Source organism: Lytechinus variegatus, chromosome 8, assembly GCF_018143015.1.
Source record: "Lytechinus variegatus isolate NC3 chromosome 8, Lvar_3.0, whole genome shotgun sequence".
Lineage (NCBI taxonomy): Eukaryota > Metazoa > Echinodermata > Echinoidea > Temnopleuroida > Toxopneustidae > Lytechinus > Lytechinus variegatus.
The window spans coordinates 31,237,240-31,261,291 of record NC_054747.1 but is presented as its reverse complement, the minus strand read 5'-3'; the positions used below and the strand labels follow the sequence as shown (position 1 = coordinate 31,261,291).

The 24,052-nt window shown below is 35.4% G+C and overlaps 1 protein-coding gene across 2 annotated transcripts in view; it reads left to right on the top strand.

The window, feature by feature from the left end:
* Positions 1-22,914, top strand: part of LOC121420341 (angiopoietin-1 receptor-like) — a 34,530-nt gene extending 11,616 nt beyond the window's left edge. Inside the window, exons 6-17 of one of the 2 annotated variants that reach the window (XM_041614937.1) lie at positions 1,557-1,607; positions 6,489-6,647; positions 6,920-6,950; positions 11,666-11,736; positions 12,216-12,386; positions 14,792-14,896; positions 15,879-16,060; positions 16,583-16,687; positions 17,473-17,578; positions 18,613-18,709; positions 19,902-20,001; positions 21,090-22,914. In XM_041614937.1, coding sequence (XP_041470871.1) covers positions 1,557-1,607; positions 6,489-6,647; positions 6,920-6,950; positions 11,666-11,736; positions 12,216-12,386; positions 14,792-14,896; positions 15,879-16,060; positions 16,583-16,687; positions 17,473-17,578; positions 18,613-18,709; positions 19,902-20,001; positions 21,090-21,149 — 1,238 coding nt within the window. In that variant the 3' untranslated portion in view covers positions 21,150-22,914. Of the gene's footprint in view, positions 1-1,556; positions 1,608-6,488; positions 6,648-6,919; positions 6,951-11,665; positions 11,737-12,215; positions 12,387-14,791; positions 14,897-15,878; positions 16,061-16,582; positions 16,688-17,472; positions 17,579-18,612; positions 18,710-19,901; positions 20,258-21,089 lie in introns of those variants that run through there. The other variant, XM_041614936.1, reaches the window with a different exon arrangement.
* Positions 22,915-24,052: the final 1,138 nt, after the last annotated feature.

Here is a 24,052-nt window from a genome sequence, read left to right as displayed (position 1 = left end):
TTTTGAACTATCGGATAGCGCTTACTTTTCCCTGCTCAATACCGGCATGACCGGGTACTCTTCGAAAAGTACTTAAGGCGTGAATCATCGAAGGGTCGTTGTCTTGTTCTTCATAACATATATCCTTTAATAACTAATTATATTCACGTCATAAACTTTCGGTTGTTAATGGTTATTGTGATAATAAGGCATACTGGTATCGTGGTGTGTCATGGTTTATAGTTGATTGGACTTATTTTTGCGACAATGAAATTATCTGACAATCATGGGATCGCGTGTGATTATTCATAAGTATTATGATTATTTTTCAATTCAATTCAATTGATTTCCACTTTTAAAAGCAACAATGAATACAAATCAATACAATGTTAAATACATATTAGTATATTGGGGGTCATAAAAAGTACAAATGATGGCTTATTAAAAATGACCCTTTACAGTACAAGTAAACAAAGATAAAATAACATGAATAACAACAATGTATAAAATAAAGGAGGGAAAGAACAAAGAAAGTATTAAGTACACAGGGTCAGTGGAATTTTGTTCAAGAACTTATCTTCTAACACGATTTTTTATACACACTGTAAAAACTGCGGTGTTAAAACTGACACCAATTTGGGTTAATAGAGGACCACACCCTGACTGGGTGTTAAAATTACACCCTAGAGATTAAACATAACACCAAAGATTGTAAATGTAACAACAAAAGGTGTTGTAATAACACCTATAGGTTTAAAACTAACACCACCAATTTAACACCGTTATAAAATAACTGATGTGGTCCTCTATGTACACCGGTTAACACCACAGATGTGTGTTTGTCTTCAATGCTTTTTAATTACATACTAATTGACAAGTTGGCTATGATGATGTAACTGTTGAAAAGTCTTTCCGCTTGAGTGCATGAGCACCACTTTTAAGTTAGGAGAGTTCGTGAAAAATGATTTGCGCATAAGAAATGGTTATATGGATAAAAGTAAACGTTTATCATGAAGAGCACATGAACTTTAGCTAAGAAGAATGATTTGAAGATATATTTTACCCTTATCTTAGTTGTTTCCTTGCCCCAAAATGAACGCTAATACGCCTCCCCATCCCCCACACACTGAAGCCTTCTATGGTGATAACTGATGTACACAGAGCAGTGATTCACACAAAACGGCGTATTTTTCCTTCTTTTAATAATTATTATGCTTTGGAAAAATGAGGAGAAACAAGAATCAAAATGATACGAAATGAGTTCTCACTTTAGATGATTAAACAAAAATGCTGGAAATGTCTCAAATAAAACTTTGTCTACATTCAGATATGTCCTCAGATCCAGCTGGCAGACAAAAGGTAATGGCAGGCACGGATCATGCGTGCATGTTGATGCAGTCTCCGCAAAACGCAAAGCATTCCTAATAATTATAGATAACCATTATAACAAAGGAAGGACAATATATAAATCAGTCATTGTACTACGACGGATTATGAATTTATATTCATGGTTGATCCGAAAATAGGAAAAAAAATGTCCCATAAACTAACACAGCGCTATGATATTTGATTTTCAGCAACTTCAGAGGAATTGACGACGAGCCGCCAAACGACAGAATATGAAAGAGGTAACATTACACCCAGGGTTGTCATATTTTCGAAAAGTAATAATAATAGTCAGAGATGCTTATTGATTAAAGCACAACGTAATGCTAACAACTGACCACTATATAAAGGGGGGGGGGGGCAGTATCCAGATAAAACATTAAATTGAAATGGATTATGAAGTTATAAAAAAAAACGTTGATTTTTGGACAAGAATTGATGTCCCATGCTCAACAGTTAAAGCGAACTCCTCCACAAAATGCACTCCTTCATGATGAGCGTCGAATGTACACACCAACGATACAATGTTCGGCGAGCCTGGAGAAACAAACTTCGTTGAATGGAATATTTTTTTGACTCGATTTCAAAATCAAATATCTAAAACATGGCGGAACTTGAACACTTATTTTCTGGTGCATGGCCGGGGTTCACCAACGTATCTATCCTCTGTGCTTAGTCGGGTAATAGTATGCATGACCTTTTTTAACATTGTACGTATTTATACATGTTGCATGTTATTATTTTTATCATAATTATTGTGTACTTGGATGGTTTTGAAACGAAATGGCAGTAACAGGTCGCAGACTTTGTACTCAAACGTGTTTAAATGCTAAAGACGAGACAGGAATGCTACCCGGGAGGGGGGGGGGCACTCGACCAAAAAAGTGGTGGGGGTGTGCCGCGGGCGAGACAATTAAACGGGGGCCTTGGAGTGGCCTTATTGTAAAAAGGAGGGTCCTTGGAACGGGCTTCGGAACGACAAATGTTTGTGAAAACGGGGGTCCTAGCTTGGAACGGATCGCCAGCGTGTGAGCGCGTATGCATCCCTACGGAACGGTCATGCGTGCATGATGCAGCTAGCGCGACCTCCGCCGGGGAGCTCTGCGGCCGCTTTTCACCAAAATTGCAGCTCATTCAACGCGATTGGAGCGGCGTAACGAAAAATATGCGAAGCTTTGGAGCGGATTTCTCTCTTCTTTTTTCTCGATAAGAAGAAAATGCTATACCTTGGAGCGGCTTTCTTTGTTCTTTTTCTCAACAAGGCAAAAATGCTATGCCTTGGAACCAGGAGCGTCGATCCATTTTTCAGATTGGGGGGGCAAAATCATTAATGTTCCAAAGGCGCTCGATCGTACAAAACACCCACACACCACACACACACACACACACACACACACATATATATATATATATATATATATATATATGACTCATGAGACCCAGACACGTATCTCACAAACAAATTAATGCGAGCGCGAAGCGCGAGCTGATTTTTTTTTTAGTATACTGACAGGAAAAGCGTGCCTGTTTAGGACTGTTTGTAGTAACTCATGAGGAAGATACATATCTCACTACACAGATAGTACGAGTGCCGAGAGTGAGCTGAAATTTCCTTATATTCTGACCTGAAAACTTGATATTCTAAGTATTTTTGGTACCAATGATAAGATTTGTATCTAAAAGAACAATAGATGCGAGCGCGAAGCGCGAGCTGAAAATTTTGATATTTCGATCTGAAAAAATGACAGTTTAGTGGACGTTTTTGATGAAGAACAAGATATATATCCGAGAAAAGATGATTGCAAATCGAAGCGGGAGTTCTTTTGAGGCTTAGAACTGAAAGTGGGACATTTACATTCACCTATTTAATCATTAAAAAAGTATGGGTTTTGGTACAGAAATGATGCGAGCGCGAAGCGCGAGCTGAAAATTTGTATATTCCAATCTGAAAAGCGGACATTTTGAGCACGATTTTAAATAAAGAACGAGTTGTGTAACACCATCTCGCTTGCTGAACATTACAATCTTGTTTTTTTTAATGCATATCCGGAATTATTGGGGGGGCAAAATGATATGTTTGCCCCCCCAATATTTTCATTGGTGGGGCGATCGCCCCCCCTGCCCCCCCAGGATCGACGCCTCTGCTTGGAACGGAAATTTGAGTGTAAAAATGGGGGTCCCCTCCGCGGCACATACCCACTATGCGTTATATACTGAGTGCCCCCCCCCCCGGGGAATGCTAGTGCCGACTTTGATCTGGGCTTCCCTAAACGTATTTCAATTGCATTTTCCTTAGGGTAAAACAAGTAGGGAGTTGGGAATAGAGTATTCCCGACTCCCTGGTACAAGTTAACTCGGCCCAAAAGCTATCATCGCTCCAACTTCTTCGTTTATTTAAAATCATTGAATGCCTTTATCATGTTTAAGGCATATTCGAAGAACGTGGACAAAAGGGAAAAAATAAATCGTAATTTATACAAATATTTTAGCCAAAATTTGTCATATTTTACACAATATCATCAAAAGTTTCAGCATCAGCAAACAGGAAAATGTGGTGGTTATCACGGAATGTGTATTCTGATGAAAAAGGAGATCAGGCCTGATACCTGTTAAGTACCTTGGGTCAAAGTAAAGGATAATATAATTTACGTATAATTCAACGTTCAAATCATCAGTCACTTAGCATGCTTATTAGCAGGCATCCCAGGCAATGAAAGCTTTGTACAGTTTATTCATGTTATAAGCATAAGCAAAAAGATTTACAACTATCCTTTGATACACAGTGTGAATTATTTGATTAGATGATTTTACTAATACTAACATATGGGTGTGAGTTATGGGACTATGCAGATATTGCTCAAATCGAAATTGTCCACAAAAAGTTTTTGAGAACAATTTTAAGGGTAAATACGTTTATTCCAGATTCCATGGCATATGGAGAAACTGGGTACTACACTTTATTAAAGGACAAGTCCATCCCAACAAAAAGATGATTTGAATAAAAAAAGAGAAAAATCCGTTAAGAATAAACACAGAAAATTTCATCAAAATCGGTTGTATTTTAGGAAAAATATAAAATTTTCAGTTTTGCTTAATTTCACAAAACAGCCATATGCACATCCTGATCAATATGCAAATGAGAAGACTGATGATGTCATCCACTCACCGTTTCTTTTGTATTTTATTCTCAGAAATAAGAAATATTCTAAATTTCTCCTCATTGTCAAGTGAAACAACGAATAGGTCCTGGGTTCGAATCTCAGCCATGGCGTAATTTCCTTCGGCAAAAAATTTATCCACATTGTGATGCACTCAACCCAGGTGAGGTGAATGGATACCGGGCAGGAATTTATTTCTTGAAATGTGTGTGCGCTGTTATCTTAGTAATTACGGCTGCCAGGCTACAGCTGGGATAATAACAGCCAAGTCCTTTGGATGCGCATAGAGACATTATTCATAATTGTGATATGCACTATACAAGAACTGTATATTATTATTATTATTATTATTATTGTTATTAATTCCTCCCTGAACATGTGGAATTATCATTATTTAATACTTTTTGGTTCAGTCAAGTTGGTCCTTAATGTAACATCTGTAAAAAATGAAATAATGTATCATTCAAGCAATAAAAAACAAAAGAAATAGTGAATGAAAGACATCATAAATAAGGGAAACTCTAAAATGTCATAACTTTCTAATTTGACATCCGATTTTGATAAAATTTTCAGTATTATGCTAGTTTGATTTTCCCCTATTTAACCAAATCAAAATTTTTCTGAGGTGGACTTGACTTTGAAATAGTGGATCGAAAGACGGGTTCAAATAACACGGGGGCCTTTCATTAAGCTGTAAGTATGACGTAGAGTCGCACTTAAATGCCTAGTTTCATGCGTTATAAAGGCATGACGCCTTGGTCAGATCATGCTAAGAAGACGCGCACTATTGCCTATTAATCAATAAGATTACGCGTTACATAAATGTAAAGTGGTGATGCAAGAAATATTTGCAATCAATCGCAAATATTCTGTTGCAATTTTACAATCGATTGATCACTATTATACAGTGCGTCCCAGAATAAACGAAACCGAGATTTAGCGATCATTTATCATAACTTAATCATAAATATAATAGACAAATGACCTACCAATCTAAAGCTTAGAATCTCCTCTTTCATCTGATATTACCTAGATTATTTCTTATTCACGCATGAGTGAGCAAAAACAATTTGAAGAAAGGATACCAAAACGTCATTTGGCGGGGAGTATCCGGGTTTCAAAAAGAAAACCACATTTCCGAAAAGTTCAATATCTGTTCTTTAATTTGGTACCTCAATTACAGAAAATGGTCAAGAAATAAAAAAGTTCTGGTCATTTGAAATAAGGCTTGTATTTCCATAATTTCATGAGATAAACGTGTTTTCACCGGTTTCCCACAGAAGTTTTCGCATGGTGAACAAAAGATTTAATGCATGGCTGATCGTCAACAAAACGGAGTGTCAAGTGAGTTTGAACGCTAGCCTGGAGAACCTCTTCATTTTATGAAATTATTGAAATTCAAGCCTTATTTCAAAGGACCAGAACTTTGTTATTTCTTGACCATTTTCTGTCATTTAGGTATCAAATTAAAGAGGAGATATTGAATTTTTCAGAAATGTGGTTTTCTTTTTGAAACCCAGATACCCCCCGCCAAATGAGTTTTTGATATCCTTTCTTCAAATTGTATTTGCTCACTCATGCGTGAATGAAAAACAATCTAAGTAATATCAGATGAAAGAGGAGATTCTAAGCTTTAAATTGGTAGGTCATTTGTCTATTTTATTTATGATTAAGTAATGATAAATGATCGCTAAATCTCGGTTTCGTTTTTTCTGGGACGCACTGTATAGCAAATCAGATTACACTACTTGTTTCGAAGAGCAGATAAGCATTCAATCGCAAATTTACAATTAATTGCACGGCATATGCTTGATAGCGGGAACGAAAATAGACTTGCAATTGATCGCAGGTTTCTTGCAACGCCCCATATGTCATACTTAGATCTTTGTGAAATACACTTGGGTGTGTAATACACTATGTCGGATACGTATGTATCTTGTTTTTAAAACATTGCTTATCAAACAGAGACTACGGCTGAGCCTACATGCACACCATGTCCATGTTCACTGTCTGGTCTGAGTTCTGGAGCATCTGCTGGAATAGCTATCTTAGGCATCCTTCTAGTAGCTTCTCTCATCATCTACATCGTACAGTTCACACTCTTAAGGAGAAGGACTAAGCCAGGTGATTGTTGTTTATTATTTCTATTGAAATAGCTATTACATGAAAATCAAAGGAAGATAAAATAATCTAGAGAATGTGCTCGTTTCATCCTCGTTTTACTTGACTACAAAGGAAAGTTAAATGGACAAGTGACCTATTAAGTCATGTTTATTTCAACAAGACGTATTTTTTCTAAGATGAGCTCAATATGTTTCCCATCTCATTTTACACATGGATCTTTGCATTTTCTTGTCACTCTATTCCCAACGTGTTTTTGTATTCATATTCACTAGAGTTCGATGGGTCAAAGATGAATGAAAAAAGGTAAGTGGAAGGAAAAACATTTGTTATTTTGATCACACGCACTGGCGCACCCATCCACGGAAACACCCACTCTGTCATTCTACAGGCCTACAATGACTCTATACTGCACACAAGTCTTTATTAACCCCAATCCACTTTTTCGTACAGGCACATCCTCTAATTTCAGCACATGCAAAATACACACTTCCTTACCCATTCACACACAAAATAATCTCACAAGCGCTCTTACACCCTCACTCAACCTTAGTACCTTTCAAACGCACACACATTCACACATATCCGTTCACCTAAACCTCTGCAATACTTGCACACCCTCTAACCCACGCACTGCTCCCTCACACTCTCTCTCTCTCTCACACACACACCCTCACGCACACGCAGACACACCCATGCAAACCTTTGCCACACTCGCACACCCCGCTCACTAACCCATATCCCTCTCTATCTCGCACAAATACACCCTCACCCAAACCTCTGACACACTCGATCGCGCCCCCTCTCTCACACACATACAGACACACCCAAACCTTTAATTGCCACACTTGCACACCCTCTTACTGACCCATCCCTCTCTCTCACACTCACACATAATGACACACCCAAACCTCTGCCACACTTGCACACCTCACACAACCTTTCATCCACCCACCCCCCTCTCTCTCTCACACACACACACACCCACCCACCCAAACCTCAGCCACACTCGCGAACCCTCTCATCCACGCACCGCTCTCTCTTTCTCCCACACATACGGACACTTTTTTTTCAACATGTTTTTATTTGGATTTCATTCAAATGAATTACATGTACATAAAATGCAGGTAAATGCAAAAAAAAAATACTAAGTACAAATCTTCATTTCATTTTAACAAGGATATGCAAAAAAAAAGAGTACATATATTTACCAAGAACTGAAGCACATAAGGACGGAATGAAACTCCATAAAATTATACTTTTATATCTGAAAAAAAAAGTCCCCAACCCTCTATGTATTTTGATAAAAATTAATATTAATATTAAATGGCTACATAAATGATTTGCAGGAAAACAGAAATCAACCTAAATATAGTATTATTGTATCCCATTTTAAATCAATCTTCAACATAACTTTACATAATCATACACACATACACACACCCATCTTAACAACCATGCACATACCATGCATACGTAAACAAAATAATATATACAAATCTGCATAATGAACTTTAACATTTTGGCACAATAGGATACAGAAAGAAAAGAAAACCTGCAAATCATATTAATTCAAGAGAAGGGGAAATTGAAAAGAACTAGTAAAAAGAAAAAAAAACAGAAAATCATCAACATTCACACCAGGATTCACACTCGCACCACACTAGACACATCCCACCTGTTCACATTCGAATCTCTTTTCACTTTCAGTTCATCCCATTTCTGTAAATGTAAACTTAACTTGCCTGACTTCGTTGCCAGGCGTCTTTCTTCTTCTATACAACCCGTAATATATTTGTGTATTTTAATAAATGACGGTACCCGGGCTTCAGCTCTGGAATTAAAAATTGCATATTTAATGAAAAGAATAACAGAATTGACACATTTAATTCTACTAGAATTTCCAGGTAATCCTAAGAATATTTCCCTCCAATTTAAAGTTCTTAATTCAGCTAAACAAAAATGATCAATACAAAATTGCCAAAGAGGTTTAACTTTTATGCAATCCATGAGTATATGAAAGTATGATTCAGTTTTTGTACAACAAAACGAACAATAATTATCTCCCACGAAACCAAATCTCATCAAATGTTCTCCATGTAGAAGCATAAATTGAAATTCCTTTTGTTTTTTTATAAGAGTTGTACTCCTGATATATTCAAATAATTCACAAATTTCTACATCAGTAAAATCAAAATCACTGTGACCATCCTTGAGTGTTAATTTGTATAGCTCTTGTAGCTTAGTAATAAACAAGTTATAAATTGTTTTTGATTTAATTACTTCAAAAGCTGTTTCCTGTTTTCCTATATTCATACTTATCCCAAAGTCTACGAAATCAATTTTTTTTAAACTTTATTGAACTATTAAAAATTTTCCAGCTTGCTGGACACCAAACCTCTGCCACGCTCGCACACCCTCTCTCTCTCACACACAAATACAGAAACACCCAAACAGCTACCACACTCGCACATCATCTCACCCACTAATCTCTCTCATACTCACACACATAGAGACACACCCAAACCTCTGCCACACTCGCACACCCTCTCTCTCACACACACAAATACAGGAACACCCAAACATCTACCACACTCGCACATCATCTCACCCACTAATCTATCTCTCTCACACAAACACACACAAACCTCTGCCATACTCGAACAATCTATGACACACTACCTCACATCTTCTGCACGCACACACCCTCCTAAATCACCTTGCAAAAACTCTCTCTCACACACACATCTTTCACATGCATAAGCATACAACCTTATCCAAAACCCTCATTCAGGAACAGGTAAGACACATACCGAATACCCACCCTAACTCATTATTGATATAACATTTTAATCACTATATACCCCTCACTTATTTACGATAAAATAACAAACGCCATAGCCAACAAAGATCATGTCATTGGTATATTTTGTGACCTCAGTAAGGCGTTCGATACACTGAATCATAATATTTTACTTTCAAAACTTAATTATTGTGGTATTCGCGGTCAATCACTCCTTTGGTTTAAAAATTATTTAATAAACCGAAAACAATATGTCACTTTTAATGGCAACGATTCTAGTTTACTTCCAGTTCAATGTGGTGTCCCTCAAGGTTCCATTCTAGGCCCCCTTTTATTTTTATTATATGTCAATGATATTATTAATACATCTTCCATTTTATCATTTGTATTATTTGCTGACGACACAAATATATTTTTTTTTCTCATAAAAATATAACTTCCTTAAACAACATCTTAAATATTGAATTAATTAAAGTCTCACAGTGGTTTAAAGCTAATGAACTATCCTTGAACTCGAAAAAGACCCACTTCATCCATTTTAAACATTCTCATATTACAGATTCTCCAATTCACTTACAGATTGACGGCACACCATTAGAGCGGAAGACTCAATCTAGATTCTTAGGCGTCATCATAGATCAAGCTTTGTCTTGGAATGAACATCTGCACCATATCATTATATGTATCTCGAGAAATATTGGAATAATTTCCAAGTTGAAATTTATTTTACCACACAAAACTTTATTTCTATTGTATAATTCGTTAATACTCCCGTATATAACATATTGTAACGTTGTTTGGGCTAATTGTGGTTCCACAAAACTTACTTCTCTTTCTAAATTACAAAAAAGAGCAATTCGCATTTGTACAGGATCACATTATTTGGCTCACACCGATCCTTTATTTTTTAAACTGAAAACATTAAAAATTGCCGACTTATATACTATTCAAATAACTATAATTATGTTTAAATATATTAACAAACTGCTCCCTTCGTCCTTTGATAACATGTTCAAATTTAATAGTACTGTCCATACTTACCCAACGCGCATATCCGGAAACTTTCACCTCTCTAACCCCAGACTGGTAATTGCCTCTAAATCAATACGACACCATGGTCCTGACATTTGGAATGGTCTTCCAAACAATATTAAAACGTGTTCAACCATATACTCATTAAAAGCCACTCTAAAGAAAACTATCATTCAATCTTATCAACCCCACCCTCCAAATTAAAACATTCACTCAAATATTCACATTCGCTATTTAATATTCTGATTTTACTCAACTGCTATACACAGCACCAGCACCTGCACTTGCAATGCACCCACTTGGTCAGTAAATATCAATCTTAGTCACGAATCTTTTATGAGGCCGCCATCAATTCAAGCCTAACCGCTCACGATGGCGGTCTCATGCGTTCATTTTTTACATTATATGTATATGTTTACATTTATAAAAGATTAATTTATACTCACATCCTTATTTGTATTTATTATGTAATATGACCACATTGTTTATATTATGAATTATTTTGTATTTTGTAATTATAAATAATTTTGTATTGTGTTTTTGAACGCAGAAATAAATGCAAACAAACAAACAAACAAACTTCGTCTCAATACCCGGTCAGTATTATTGCAACTGCATCAACATGCAACGTTTAGGTCCCAATTTTACTAAGGTATATCTATATTAAGAGAGGAAAAATTATGATTTCACTTCAGTAAATATGTATTTGTTTAATGATCTACCCGACAGGGCTACCCGACCGTTAAAACAGTTCAAATATCGGATGATTTATTGATATTTAATGTATGACAGATTGTCAGCTATTGAAACCTTCTTTTATTTGTCACTATATGAATAATCATTCAGTTCCATTATTTTCTGGGAAAGATACGTTTTTATTCTATTGCAATTTTTTGTCCGTTAGTTTCACAAAAGTGTGACGACTTTAATAGCAGTGTACGGTAAAGTCCCCTTTTTTCCTAATCCCGTTCTTAGAAACACTTTCATATACACGATGTTATACACGTACATCTATGGTTAATGGTTCATCAACTGTGGTTACGATAATCGTTTGGTCATTACAATAATTGTTTACTGCATGATTGTTGTGGAATATAAATGTGCCATTAAATACCTAACAACAAAATATTTCTTATTTCTTATGAGATACAATGAACTCTAATAATTTGATATTTGTTTTTAACAGAGATGAAGTAAATACACCAAAGGAGGTGAACGACAACGAGGCTTATGAGATGATTCAAAGTGGAGATAGAGGTGAAAAACTTTTCAACAATAACGTTTCTATTGTTACTATTGTTTATATTCATCATTCAACCTAAAGTAAAATCATATTTCATATGTCTATTTTTAGAATACGTAAGCATTTACATCTAAAAACTAAAGTATATTATTTTAACACATCATCCCATAAACTGATAGATATCATATAATTTCGAATTGTGTACGCCAAAATATCTATTCTAATAGGCAAAGGCATATACTTTGTTTTTATCCTTTCTTGCGTTGAGTCTGTTACATATAATCATTGTTGAAGTTTGGGATTAATCTCCAATTTCTTTTATTATCTTCAGATTCTCTGGAATGGAACTCATGAAAAATCGACGGCAATCAATAATCATCAAAGACTATCCTTTTCTTTTGAGTTCATAGGGATTGTTTGGATTTGTCGTTTTAAATATGACAATAATTGTATTTTACCGAAAATAATTATGTTTCTTCAACATTTTTTTTAGCATACACAACATTACAACTCGATTCATCCCACTCTTTCATCATTGCCCGTGAAAACGTGACATTCTTCACCATACTCGGTTCGATTGGACGGGGCGATTTCGGCGAGGTATGGAAAGGAGACCTCCGCTCAAACCAACACCATCTCGATGTCGCTATCAGGCAAATACCAGGTGATAAATAATGTTTATTTAAGGCCCTAGCTGTCACGTCGTTCCGTGCAAGCCTTGATTGGTGATTCCAAACTCACCCGCAAAATTTTTGTGAGCATGTTAAAAACTTTTCTGCGTGCACATAGACTTTCGTGCACATCTGCGTGTGAGTTGTGTGCGAGACTGTCAATGCGGCCACTGGCGTAAATCCGTGTTGATGGGTGCATGGGGGGATGACTGAAATATTTTGGAATTTTTTTGCAATCATGTTTTTAGATATGCAAGGAATTGTCATTGATATGTCCACACTGGCGTTCCGTGGGTCACGGCATTGTGGGGGCACCAGCAAATTTTTTGAATCACTGAGTGAGCGCGCGAAGCGCGAGCTGATTTTTTTTATATTCACACCTTAAAAGGGACATTTTGATCAAATTTATGTAATCATGATAGGTACCTGTCTTGCTAAACAATACATGCGCGAAGCGAGACCTGAAATGTTCGTATATTTTGACCCCTAACTGCGAGATTTTAAGGAATATATTTTAGGAATCCATTAAGCTATTTCACCATAGTCATCTAATGCGAGTGCCAAGCGCTTGCTGATTTTATTAGAATTACATCTGAACACATGAAACACTTTTTGTAGTCTTTGCAATCATGATTATCATACGCATCTCACCAATCAAATATTGCGAGCGCGAAGCGAAAGCTGAAAATTTAGGCAATTCAGACCTGAAAATTTAGATAATTCAGACCTGAAGTGGGGCATTCTAAGGTATCTTTGTAGGAATTAACTAGGACCATATAGGTATTTCATTAACCAAATGTTGCGAGCGCGAAGCGCGAGCTGAAAATTTCTGATATTTAGATAAGAAGAAGAAGCATTTTAAGGACTGATTTTAGGAATTCATGAAGAGCAGACATATCTCACCAATCCACTAATGCGAACGTAATCTCGGACAGGAAATGTTTATATACGGAGACCTTAACATGGGGCAATCACTTTTTGAGTCATGTAAAAGAAGCATATGTCACTTGTGCTAGGAAATATATTTGGTTTATATTGACTTAAAAACGTGATGTTTTAGTATAACAGGATTATCTTGTTAAACAGACAATGCGAGCACCAGGAACAATGAAGGCGTAGGCCCTGGGCAAATTATGTTTCATAAAGTTATGATAAAAATTTTTCTTATGTAATGTAACATAAATGATTATTAATATGACATTATACACTATAAAAAGTGCTCATTAATTTTGTCTAGTTCAAATTTGAACGAGAAAAATCAGCATTCCGAAGTGCAGTCACTATACACGCTCTTTAAGAGCTGAATTAGCACTTCATTTTTTAGAGTGTAGTGAATAATATTTTCTTCTTTCCCACTACGTTTCTCTTCCTTTCTCCCTCATTTCTCCTTCCCCCCTTTTTTTTTTTTTGGGGGGGGGGGCATGCGCACCCCATTCCCCCCCGGTAGTTACGCCACTGTATGTCCATATGGCAAATACCCATCCGATATTGTTATCTTTTTACCCCATGATGGTTTGATGGTTTTATTAGAGATTATTTCAAAATGTTTTGAAATTCCATCTTAATCCCTCCCCCCCTGCAAACCCCAACATTGATGAATTGGAAGAAATGGGGGTTTCTCTTTAATGTTATAATAAGGACAAATGTATTTCGTTTGCAAATGGTGAACTGGCTCTTTATTTGCATGTCATGATCCAGTGAATATTGTTTTATTTGTTAAGCGGTATTTTAGGAAGAATTTTCACCAACAAAACAATTATCTCTTGTGATTTTTTTTCATTTCCTCCGTGAAAAATGGGGGGGGGGTTGTTTGTACAGGCCATCCCCCCCCTTCTCGAAAAGTGTGTGGGGGAATATATCCCCCACCCGCCCCCCCCCCCCCGGGATTTACGCCAGTAAATGCGGCCGACCCGTGAGCGATCTATAGCTGTCGGTCGGAAAATTAGTTACCCGCAAGGCTTGCACGTAACAACGCGACTGCATGGGCACAAATCTAAGGTAATGCTTGATTTGTCATTTCAATGAAAATTGAATTTTTTTAAATAGCATATCATTGTTGGGTGTCATTCTGAACAAGAATATTGAAAACTAAACCAATAATTTTCATCCCACTGGTTTCCCTTGATTTGATTTCAACTAACCAGGCTAACATGACAAGAGGGACATGGGTTCGCAAAAGAAGCACACGTCCCCCTTTTTGATAGAAAATAATTTTTATATTTGCCTTTTGCTTGCCAAGAAATCGGTCATGGATATACCCTCCCGATAAGAAATCACAGCATCTCGCTTGCTTGTTATTTTAAATTGTGTCCATTATTTTAGTAAATCCTAATTCAAATTCTTTTTTTAAAACATTAAATGACAGGTCATGCGATCTATTATTTTCTTATGATCTTAGATCGCGTGATAAAATCGTTACAAGTACTTGAATCAATCAAGGCACTTTACAAGCTATCGGATCAACCGAATATTGTCAAATGTCTCGGATATTGTAAAGAGCAAGGTACGTAAAACTTCTTGGATAATATCGACACTAAAAGTATTATCGTCGGCCTTATGCCAAAAGGGCCTTAACCCGATTTTAGGGGTTCTGAATATTTTATAATAAATTTAACACATTTCATGTAAAACTTAATAACTTAACACGTTTATCGACATTGGCTTCAAAAGCAAAAAAACGACCACAAACTTTTGATTATTAGAGAGGCCAAAACCTTTATAAACGCCATTATCTCGGAATGGCCAAAAGCAGTTAAGGCCCTTTTGGCATAAGGCCGACGTCATGATCTTTTAAATATAGTATTTGTTACTCTTAAAATATTTGTAATAAACGGTGTGTTGCTTGTTAGCATCCTTCCCCAATATCCGTGATATCAGGGGAACTCAAACGTGAGAGTTGGGAGATTAAAGGCAGATAGGAAAGTACAACTTTTGGGGAGAGAGAAATAGGAATATTCAAAGTTTAACATTTAACAATCTAGAACTCCATGAAAAGACATTGGTAAAGACAGTATGCCTGTTAGTGAATGTTCTGGACTGCTAGGCAGAATAGAGTATGCTTCCCAGACATACGTTGTTTCCATTATGTATTTTGCACTGTTAAATAATTGATTTAACTATTTATGAATGGAGAATTTAAAAAACGTAACTATTCTCTATACCAAGCTGGGTTATAATTAAGAGATATTTATCGGGTTTGGGTCATCACATTGGGTTATTGCTTTTGGTCGGGCAATCACGAAATCAAACGATTCGAAAAAAAAGGTCCTCTACATTCCCGAAATAAAAGATCGGGTCTAATGTCCCCGATGCTTTGAGGAAATTATAGCAAATTTCTCCACTTGTCGGCTACATTCTCCGACCCGACGTGATAACGTGATGTGATGGCACAAGCCTGATTATCCTTCATTGTACTAAAGATAATTTATTAAGCATGACGTAACCTAGTTGACATTTCCTTTAATATAAATCATCTATTTATTTAGGCAGTATTCTGTATGAGTTCATCTCAGGGGGTACACTCCTTACCTATCTACAGACTTCAGGGGTGCAATCTCAACCTACGTACAGTAATCTCGAACCAAACGGTGTTCGTATTGATGAGGGTACCCTACTTAACTTGGCTTGGCAGGTTGCTAAAGGAATGCAGTTCCTTGCATCTAAGAAGGTAACATCATTTATCCCTTATCAAGAGGAATCAGACGTGAAAAGGAAGTTAAATGGGATTTCAAAAATAATTAACTTTCATGCTTATGCTGTTATCAGAATTTGGAACCTTTAGTTAATAGATCTTTTGCTTGAACTTTATTGGCAAAATGGTTGTTCAGAAAGTCCCCGAAGAAAATTCTTGTCACAATATACCAATGGAAAATATAAATATGTTCCACGATATCTTAAATATTTTCGGAAGGCATAATCTCCGCGTGTTGCAAGTCGATTGCAGCGGCTGATCCGCTGCGTGCTCCCGTGCACTGTTTACCAGAAACCTCATTTATTTGTTTCTTAGAACTTGTTAAAAGATATTCGATGACTTAATTCTCGTCAGGGAATTACTTGCATATTTTATTATATGGTCTTGAAAAAACGCATAGTTTACCTCCCTCCGTTTGGAACAAATTTTGTTTCAAGAAAGATCAAGATAAACGACGATTCTCTTGATATAATATAAGTTGTCTTTCTTTTTTTTCAGATCATCCATGGAGCTCTCTGCGCTCACAATGTGTTGCTAGGAGAAAGAAAGCAATGTAAGATATCAGACTATGGACTTTCTTCATCGCTCTTTGGTGACTTAGCTGTAAGTGTGACGGGTTAATCCTAATGATTAATATGGGATTATTCATTATTGTTTAACATAGATCAAGGGCCTGTTTCATAAAGAGTTACACCTGTTGTGACTTTGCCATTATGGCAACTACCACGGTATTCTTGATTTTGATTGGCTGCTAAGCCCTGTTGCCATGGTAGGTGCCATTATTGGCAACTACCAACAGTTACAACAGTTGTAACTCTTTATGAAACGGGCCCCTCGTTAGCTAATACGAAATACATGAAGATTGAATAACACGAGAAAATAGTTATGATGAAATATTGTAAAACACATTTTGACTACTTAAGAAAGGTGCAGATTTTTTAAAGGATGTTTTATTATATTCTCTCAAATCAAAATACACAATCACATTCTCTCAACAAATTGTGCAAACTATTTGAAACATAATTATAAATTATACCATAAATCCATTACAATATAATTATACAAATTATACATCAAACTTCAAAAATACTAGAAATTAATACTAATGCGTTTCAGCAATTACAAAAGGAAATATCAACAAAATATATGACATGATAAGAGAGAAAAAAAATTTAAAATGTTGTTCCACCTCCCACCCCCCCCCCCCCTCCGTCCCAAGGTTAGGAGCATTCTCCCCTTTATGCCTATACTCTACATGGAAGGGACTCCAATTCTCCGTGTTTTTTTTTTTTTATAATTTTATAAGATTATAAGATTTTTTTTATAATTTTATCAGATTGATATTCTTAATCGATTGAATTATCAACATATTCTTTACATCGTCTTAGAAACCAACCAGATGGAGTTCACCAGAAACCATGGCAACGAATGACCAAACTAAAGAAGGAGACATCTGGTCTTTTGGTATTGTCTTGTGGGAAATAATGACACTGGGTAAGGGAGGAGGTTCCAGGAACTACGCGTGTAAATGTATCTTATTGACCTTAAATTTCCACACTGTTAGAAAATTTCTACTTAAAAACCCCCAAAAATTCCTGCAGCATAGTCTCAAGAACACCTGTATTCTTACTGCACTGTGTAACCTTACAAAGTTATTGTAATAAAACTGTTTTCTCCCTTTTTAAAACAGGCGTGTTTTGTATAATTCTATTTTTAAAAATGTATAAAAAATCTTTCCTGTTATAACAATTTACAGAATGATTTGGTTACTTCTTTCTGTAAAATCTTCTGTTTTTTTTCTAACAGTGCAAAGCTACGGTATATATCAGAAATTAGTAATGACGATGATGGTGGTAGTGATGGTGGTTATATATAATTGAGTATTTTCCTTCAGCAAGAAATTCACCTACATTGTGCTGCACTCAACCCAGGTGAGGTAAATTGGTACCGGCAGGAAGTAAAAAGCTTTGCGCACCGGAACCTGTAGACTAGCATAGCCGAGGTAATATAGGAGCGCCTTGAGCACCTAGCAAGGTGGATACGTTGCTATACAAATCCTATATTATATTTATAATTGATAGAATTATAAAATGATGAAGATGATAGGCTAAATGAAACAAAAGCAACAACAATGATTTGACTACCATGACTAGTTACACATATAGCCTTATTTTCGCTTCTACTTACACTTACACAAATAAATGATGAAATCATAATTTTTTTCTAACGGTGACACGCCTTGGGATTTAGGGATTCAAGATTGTTAAAGATACAGCTATTCAAGTGAAAAACACACAGAATGTTAAAATCTTTGCTCGTTCGAAACTTAAAGGGAGATGGTAAAGAGCTCTTTCTTGGCAGAGAGAAGAGAGAGAGGGGGGGGGGGGGGAGTGGGAAGAATGTCTATACTTTGATATAACAATAATACTTGCACCACTTTTAAACAGAACCATCAAACCTGGAATCATCCAATAATCAGTTATTTCAAAACATCATCATGATCATTTTTTTTATTCTCATAAATGTAGGTGCAAGGCCATACCCTAAAATGACCTTTACCACTGTCCAGACGGAGGTTGCCAAGGGTTACCAGATGAAACGCCCCCATCACTGTGCACAAGAAGTGTAATTTCTGTTTTATTCAGTTGTCTTAACTTTGACCAATGTTTTGAAGGAAATTTCTAGAAAGATACACAGGATGATCGTCATTAAATTAATACATTAATAACCCTAGATGATTAAGATAAAAAACTTTTCGTAAACAAAAGGGAAAGCTTATTAGAAAAGAATTCAAAATTTCATTGATGACGATAATCATAATAATCCGTAATAACCTCACATGAATAACATCAAAAGGTTGGTGAATATCTCTTGGCCCTTTCATTATTCATTTTTCTTATTAATTCAAGTGAAATTATGAGTTTTAGTACTGGACGCGATTTAAAGTAAACTTGCAGTTAAAAGTTCACCTTGGTACAATTTTCATTTAAAAGTAGCAGAGAAAATAAAAAAACTAAATATTGGTGAAGGTTTTAGATATTTCCATCGAAAATTAGGAAAAGTTATAATTTCCAAGCTTTTCTTTTGACGTAATATGCCAGGATCTTTACCACTTATCGTGTAGTAAAATAATCAATAAAATATTAATTTCTAATTTTCTTTGGAAAATGTTTATTGTACCTTCAGTATATCAACAGAAAAATTATTTCATCTCCACTCCTGGGGTCTGTTGCAGAAAGAGTTGCGTTTAAACGCAAGTCAAAAAATCAAACGCAAGTCCAAAATGCGCGCTGTTGATTGGTTGAAAATCAAGTTGCGCATGATTTTTAGAGTTGCGATCGACTGCAACTCTTTCTGCAACGGGCCCGAAAGAATAAAGAAAAAGTTTAGTTACCCTAAACCAATAGGATTTTAAAAAAATTTACATTGCATAACGTACGGAACAGATGTAGGTTATGACGTGACAAATACAAAACAAAATCAAATATTAAAAACTTTCATCATTTTTTATGGATTTCCGTCGAAGCCTGACCAATATTGTGATCGATTTTTTCTGGTATTTTTACAACAGACTTTTCTTCAGGGTGAACTTCTCATTTAACAACGACTTTGTTAACAACACAAAACTGTCTTCCTAAATATTCAAAAGTCTTAGGTAATTTAATAACAAATCCAATGTATTATAATTATTAAAACTAAATTTGTGTTAATAACACCATGATTTTCACCCCCGAGTTAAATTATGTCGTGGTTCACTAAGAGCAGCTACGTTACCTGAATTGTATATATTATCAGCAATTATTATTTAATATCACAGGTATGCGATTATGAGTAGTTGCTGGAAGAAGGACCCTACATCTAGGACCAACTTTGACCGAATCCTAAAAGATTTGGAAAGGATTCTAGAAAAGACTCATGTAAGATTTAACTCTAATTCTTCCAACAGTTTGATCCCCTGTTACTGTTTGCATTTCCTTTGTATAAACCATAGTATATCTGGTGATGTATATATATATAAATCGTTTTCATTTATTCATACTATGCAAATCCACAATCAATGACTATACTAAAGCCTCTTTCTCACCACTCCATACTAATGATTTAAAGGACAAGTCCACCCCAACAAAAAGTTGATTTCAATAGAGAGAGAAGAATCAAACAAGCATAACACTGAAAATTTCACCAAAATCGGATGTACAATAAGAAAATTATAACATTTTAAAGTTTCGCTTAATTTCACAAAACAGTTTTGTTCACATCCTGGCTCGTATGCAAATGAGGAGTCTATGACGTCATCCACTCACTATTTCTTTTGTATTTTATTATATGAAATATTCTAATTTTATCCTCATTGTCAAGTGATACAATGATATCATTAATTCCTCCCTGAACATGTGGAATTAGCATTGTTTTATACTATATGGTTCAGTCAAGTTGGTTCTTATTGTCAAATCTAAAAAAACGAAATATTGTATAATTCAAATAATAAAAAACAAAAGAAATTGTGAGTGATGGACATCATCGACTGACTCACCTAGTTGTGCATATCACTGCATGTTTTGTGAAAAATAAGCGAAACTTTAAAATGTCATAACTTTCTTATTTTACATCCGATTTTGATGAAATTTTCAGCACTATGCTAGTTTGATTTTTCTCTATTTATTCAAGTCAGTATTTTCCTAGGGGTGCACTTGACCTCTAAGCAAGGCTGAAGTTCCGAGGCTAAGGACCCCTAACCTCGGAGGCAAATGACAACGCTTAGGACAAGATGTCCTTGGTCAAATCCCGAGGAAATTAAAGGACCCAGACTTCTGGGGGAAGGCAAAGGCCAATGACTAGACGTTTTGGACAAGACCACAGCGTAGTCAACTCCTCCGACTGTCGTACTATCCATTTGGCTCCATAAGCGCTGATGAATCATACCAATTTAGAATTCACCATTGACATCATATATTATTGCTGTTGATAACGGTGTTCGCATTGTCTTTTATCATTTCATTTTCAGAGTTACCTGTCACTTAATGACTTGGATGAACGTGTGTATGCATCTACTCTGGACTTGTAAATTACAGAGCATCTTTTAATAAGGCGTCAAGATATGCTTAATATGCGTCTTATATGAAGGTAAACGCGTGTCTTATCCGAGGTAAATTCATACAAGTTCAAATCTTGGTTTGATTTAATTTCACTTATTTAATTAGATTTATTTTCCTAATATTACATATTTAGTATAATTATTGGCGTGATAGAAACCAATGAGCTGGAAAATTTCATAGTCATATCTGCGAATGTTTAAGAGGTTGTATTATGCAATATGAATAAGCGGAATAATATAATTACTATGCAAGGAACCCAAACTTAACATTGTAATCACATTGGTAGTAAAGATTGATGTTATTAGAGGGTACTCCTGAAAATATGGGCTTGTAAATACTCTTGGATTTTATCAAAACAAAATACATTTATGCAATATCAGTATTAACCCTAAAAGGACTGGGGGCATGATGCATGATGGTCAACCACCCCCCTCAATGTTTTGTGCGCTATTACCCAAACGCAAACAGATAGCGCCGCAAAGTCTTCTGACTTTTATTATATTTGAAGCCTCGCGCAACTTTTGAGACCAAATTCGCGACATATGGGTTTAGCATCGTCACGCCACATCATTTTTTTTACGAGACAATGTCATGCTCATTCTTATATTGTGTGTACAAAGTCTATGGGAGGTGAAATTAATAAAACGGTGATTATTTATCGTTCTAAATGGTCTGCTTAATTATTTTATGGTTTAATTTTGTTAAATGGTTTGTAATAATTTCGATTGAAAAAAAACAAAAGACGGAAAAACAAAAAATACATGAGAAATTCTTCAAACAAAGAAATGCATAAGGAAAAAATAGGCTTTCGCATTTTTTTTTTAAAACCTGTGTATTATATTACAAAGATGACATGTGAAAAAAAAAGTTTGAAGTGAAATTGGGTGCTAAATATGGCAATAATGTTTTTTCATGAATAGATTTGCATATTTTATTCATAATGAATAATCATTTTCAGAATTTCTTTAATTGGCTTGTAGTTTTTGTGGTAAAGACCGTGCATGCCAAATTTCGGCGTAATCGCGGCAATGGCGGCCGAAATCAGAAGGGGGCCATCATGCCCCCCCTGTCCTCAATCTTTCTCAAATAGCCCAGTCCTTTTAGGGTTAATGATATTACAAAGTAGATAATCTTAAGTTTTTAGTAATAGTTGTTAGTTTTAGTTTTAAATTCTTAGGTTTCATAGTAAACAAATATCTAAATTACTTATATTCCTACATCTTCTAAGTGAGTATCAAAACGTGTTGGTGTTTAATCGGACTGAATAATATTTTGCCGCATTTTGTACTCAAATTGATTTATAATACTACATCTAAGTTATTGCAATTATATATGGGCTAATACTTATAAATCTCATCTTAAACACATGTGTGTAGGCCCAACTCCGGGAAAAAACAGTCAGAATTATAACCAAATCAAATTATTACTTACCAGGTGCTTCTCGTTTTCTATCACAAAGCATTGTTACAATAACATTAGATGACTTAGTACCTAAATACTTCAATTGTTATGCTCTTCATCTATTTGAAAGTGTAATCTGATTTATTTGTAATAAATATACTATAAACATTGTTATATTTGTATGAAACTCTCACGAAACTCACCAAAAATCTAATTTCCGTTAAGTCAATTAAGGTCAAATACACATCATCATTAAACTCATTATCTTATACTTGTATTAGGAAGTGGAATTAGAGAGATAAAATCGTGAAATAAAGTTCAAATTTAAGTATGTTCCATTTTCTTAAAGAATTCTTTACATCAATTAATTTTGATACACTGATTGTATGATGGTAGAAAATGAAATAATCTTAAAATCTACAAAGTTGCATAGCTAAATTGCACTGTAAAGCCTTTTAATATGATCTTAAACAAGTGGAACGCCTCTGGCACTGGCAGTCTCGCCTGCATTACGCAAGTCAATACTGGAACAGTGTTAACTTTGAAAACCACTATTTAATTATTAACAAAAAAAACACTGATATGATAATAAAATACTATGTCCACTGACCAAACAGCATGTGACCTAAGACTTGTGCAAAACATAGACGTACTTGTCTATGTTTCATAAATTACATGTGTGATTCATAAACTTTCTATTTATGATACCCCCAACATGGCCAAAGTTCACTGGCCTTTTAAACTTGGTCATGTGACCTGAAACGCACACAGGATATTCAAGGATACATGATTACTCTTATGTCCAAGTTTCATGAACTAGACCATAAACTTTTAAAGTTATGATGACAATTTCTCAAATACCCCCAAATGGTTGAAGTTCGTTGACCATAACTGACCTTTGAACTTACTCATGTGGCCTGAAACTCAGGCAGGATATTCAGTAATACTTGATTACCCTTATGTCCAAGTTTCACAATCTAGGTTCATATAATACGTTGTGATGACATTAAAAAAACAATTAACCTTGGTTAAGATTTCAATGTTGACGACGCTGCCGTCGAAAAAGCGGCACCAATAGTCTCACTCTGCTATGCAGGCGAGACAAAAATGAATAACCATCTATAGATGAATTCCAAATTGACTCACATCTGCATTGGATTTGTTTAAAATCACATTATGAGTAATTTGGGGTTCTTATAATGCGTAAATTCAGAACCGTGTACACAACCGATCACAAAAAATTGCACAACACCACAGCACCGAGTTTTAAGGTTACAAATTAATCATACAAAACATTGAAAGGGGGGGGGGTGGTAGTAAGAATAGCCATACAAATACTGTTTAAGTCTGAATAGAGAATACTTCATGCCAAATATATATAATTCTTTCTACATTACAAAACCCAACACTTATACTCAAATTAATGTCACGTAATTCACAACATGGAAAAAATCCAAACATTTTGCATTTT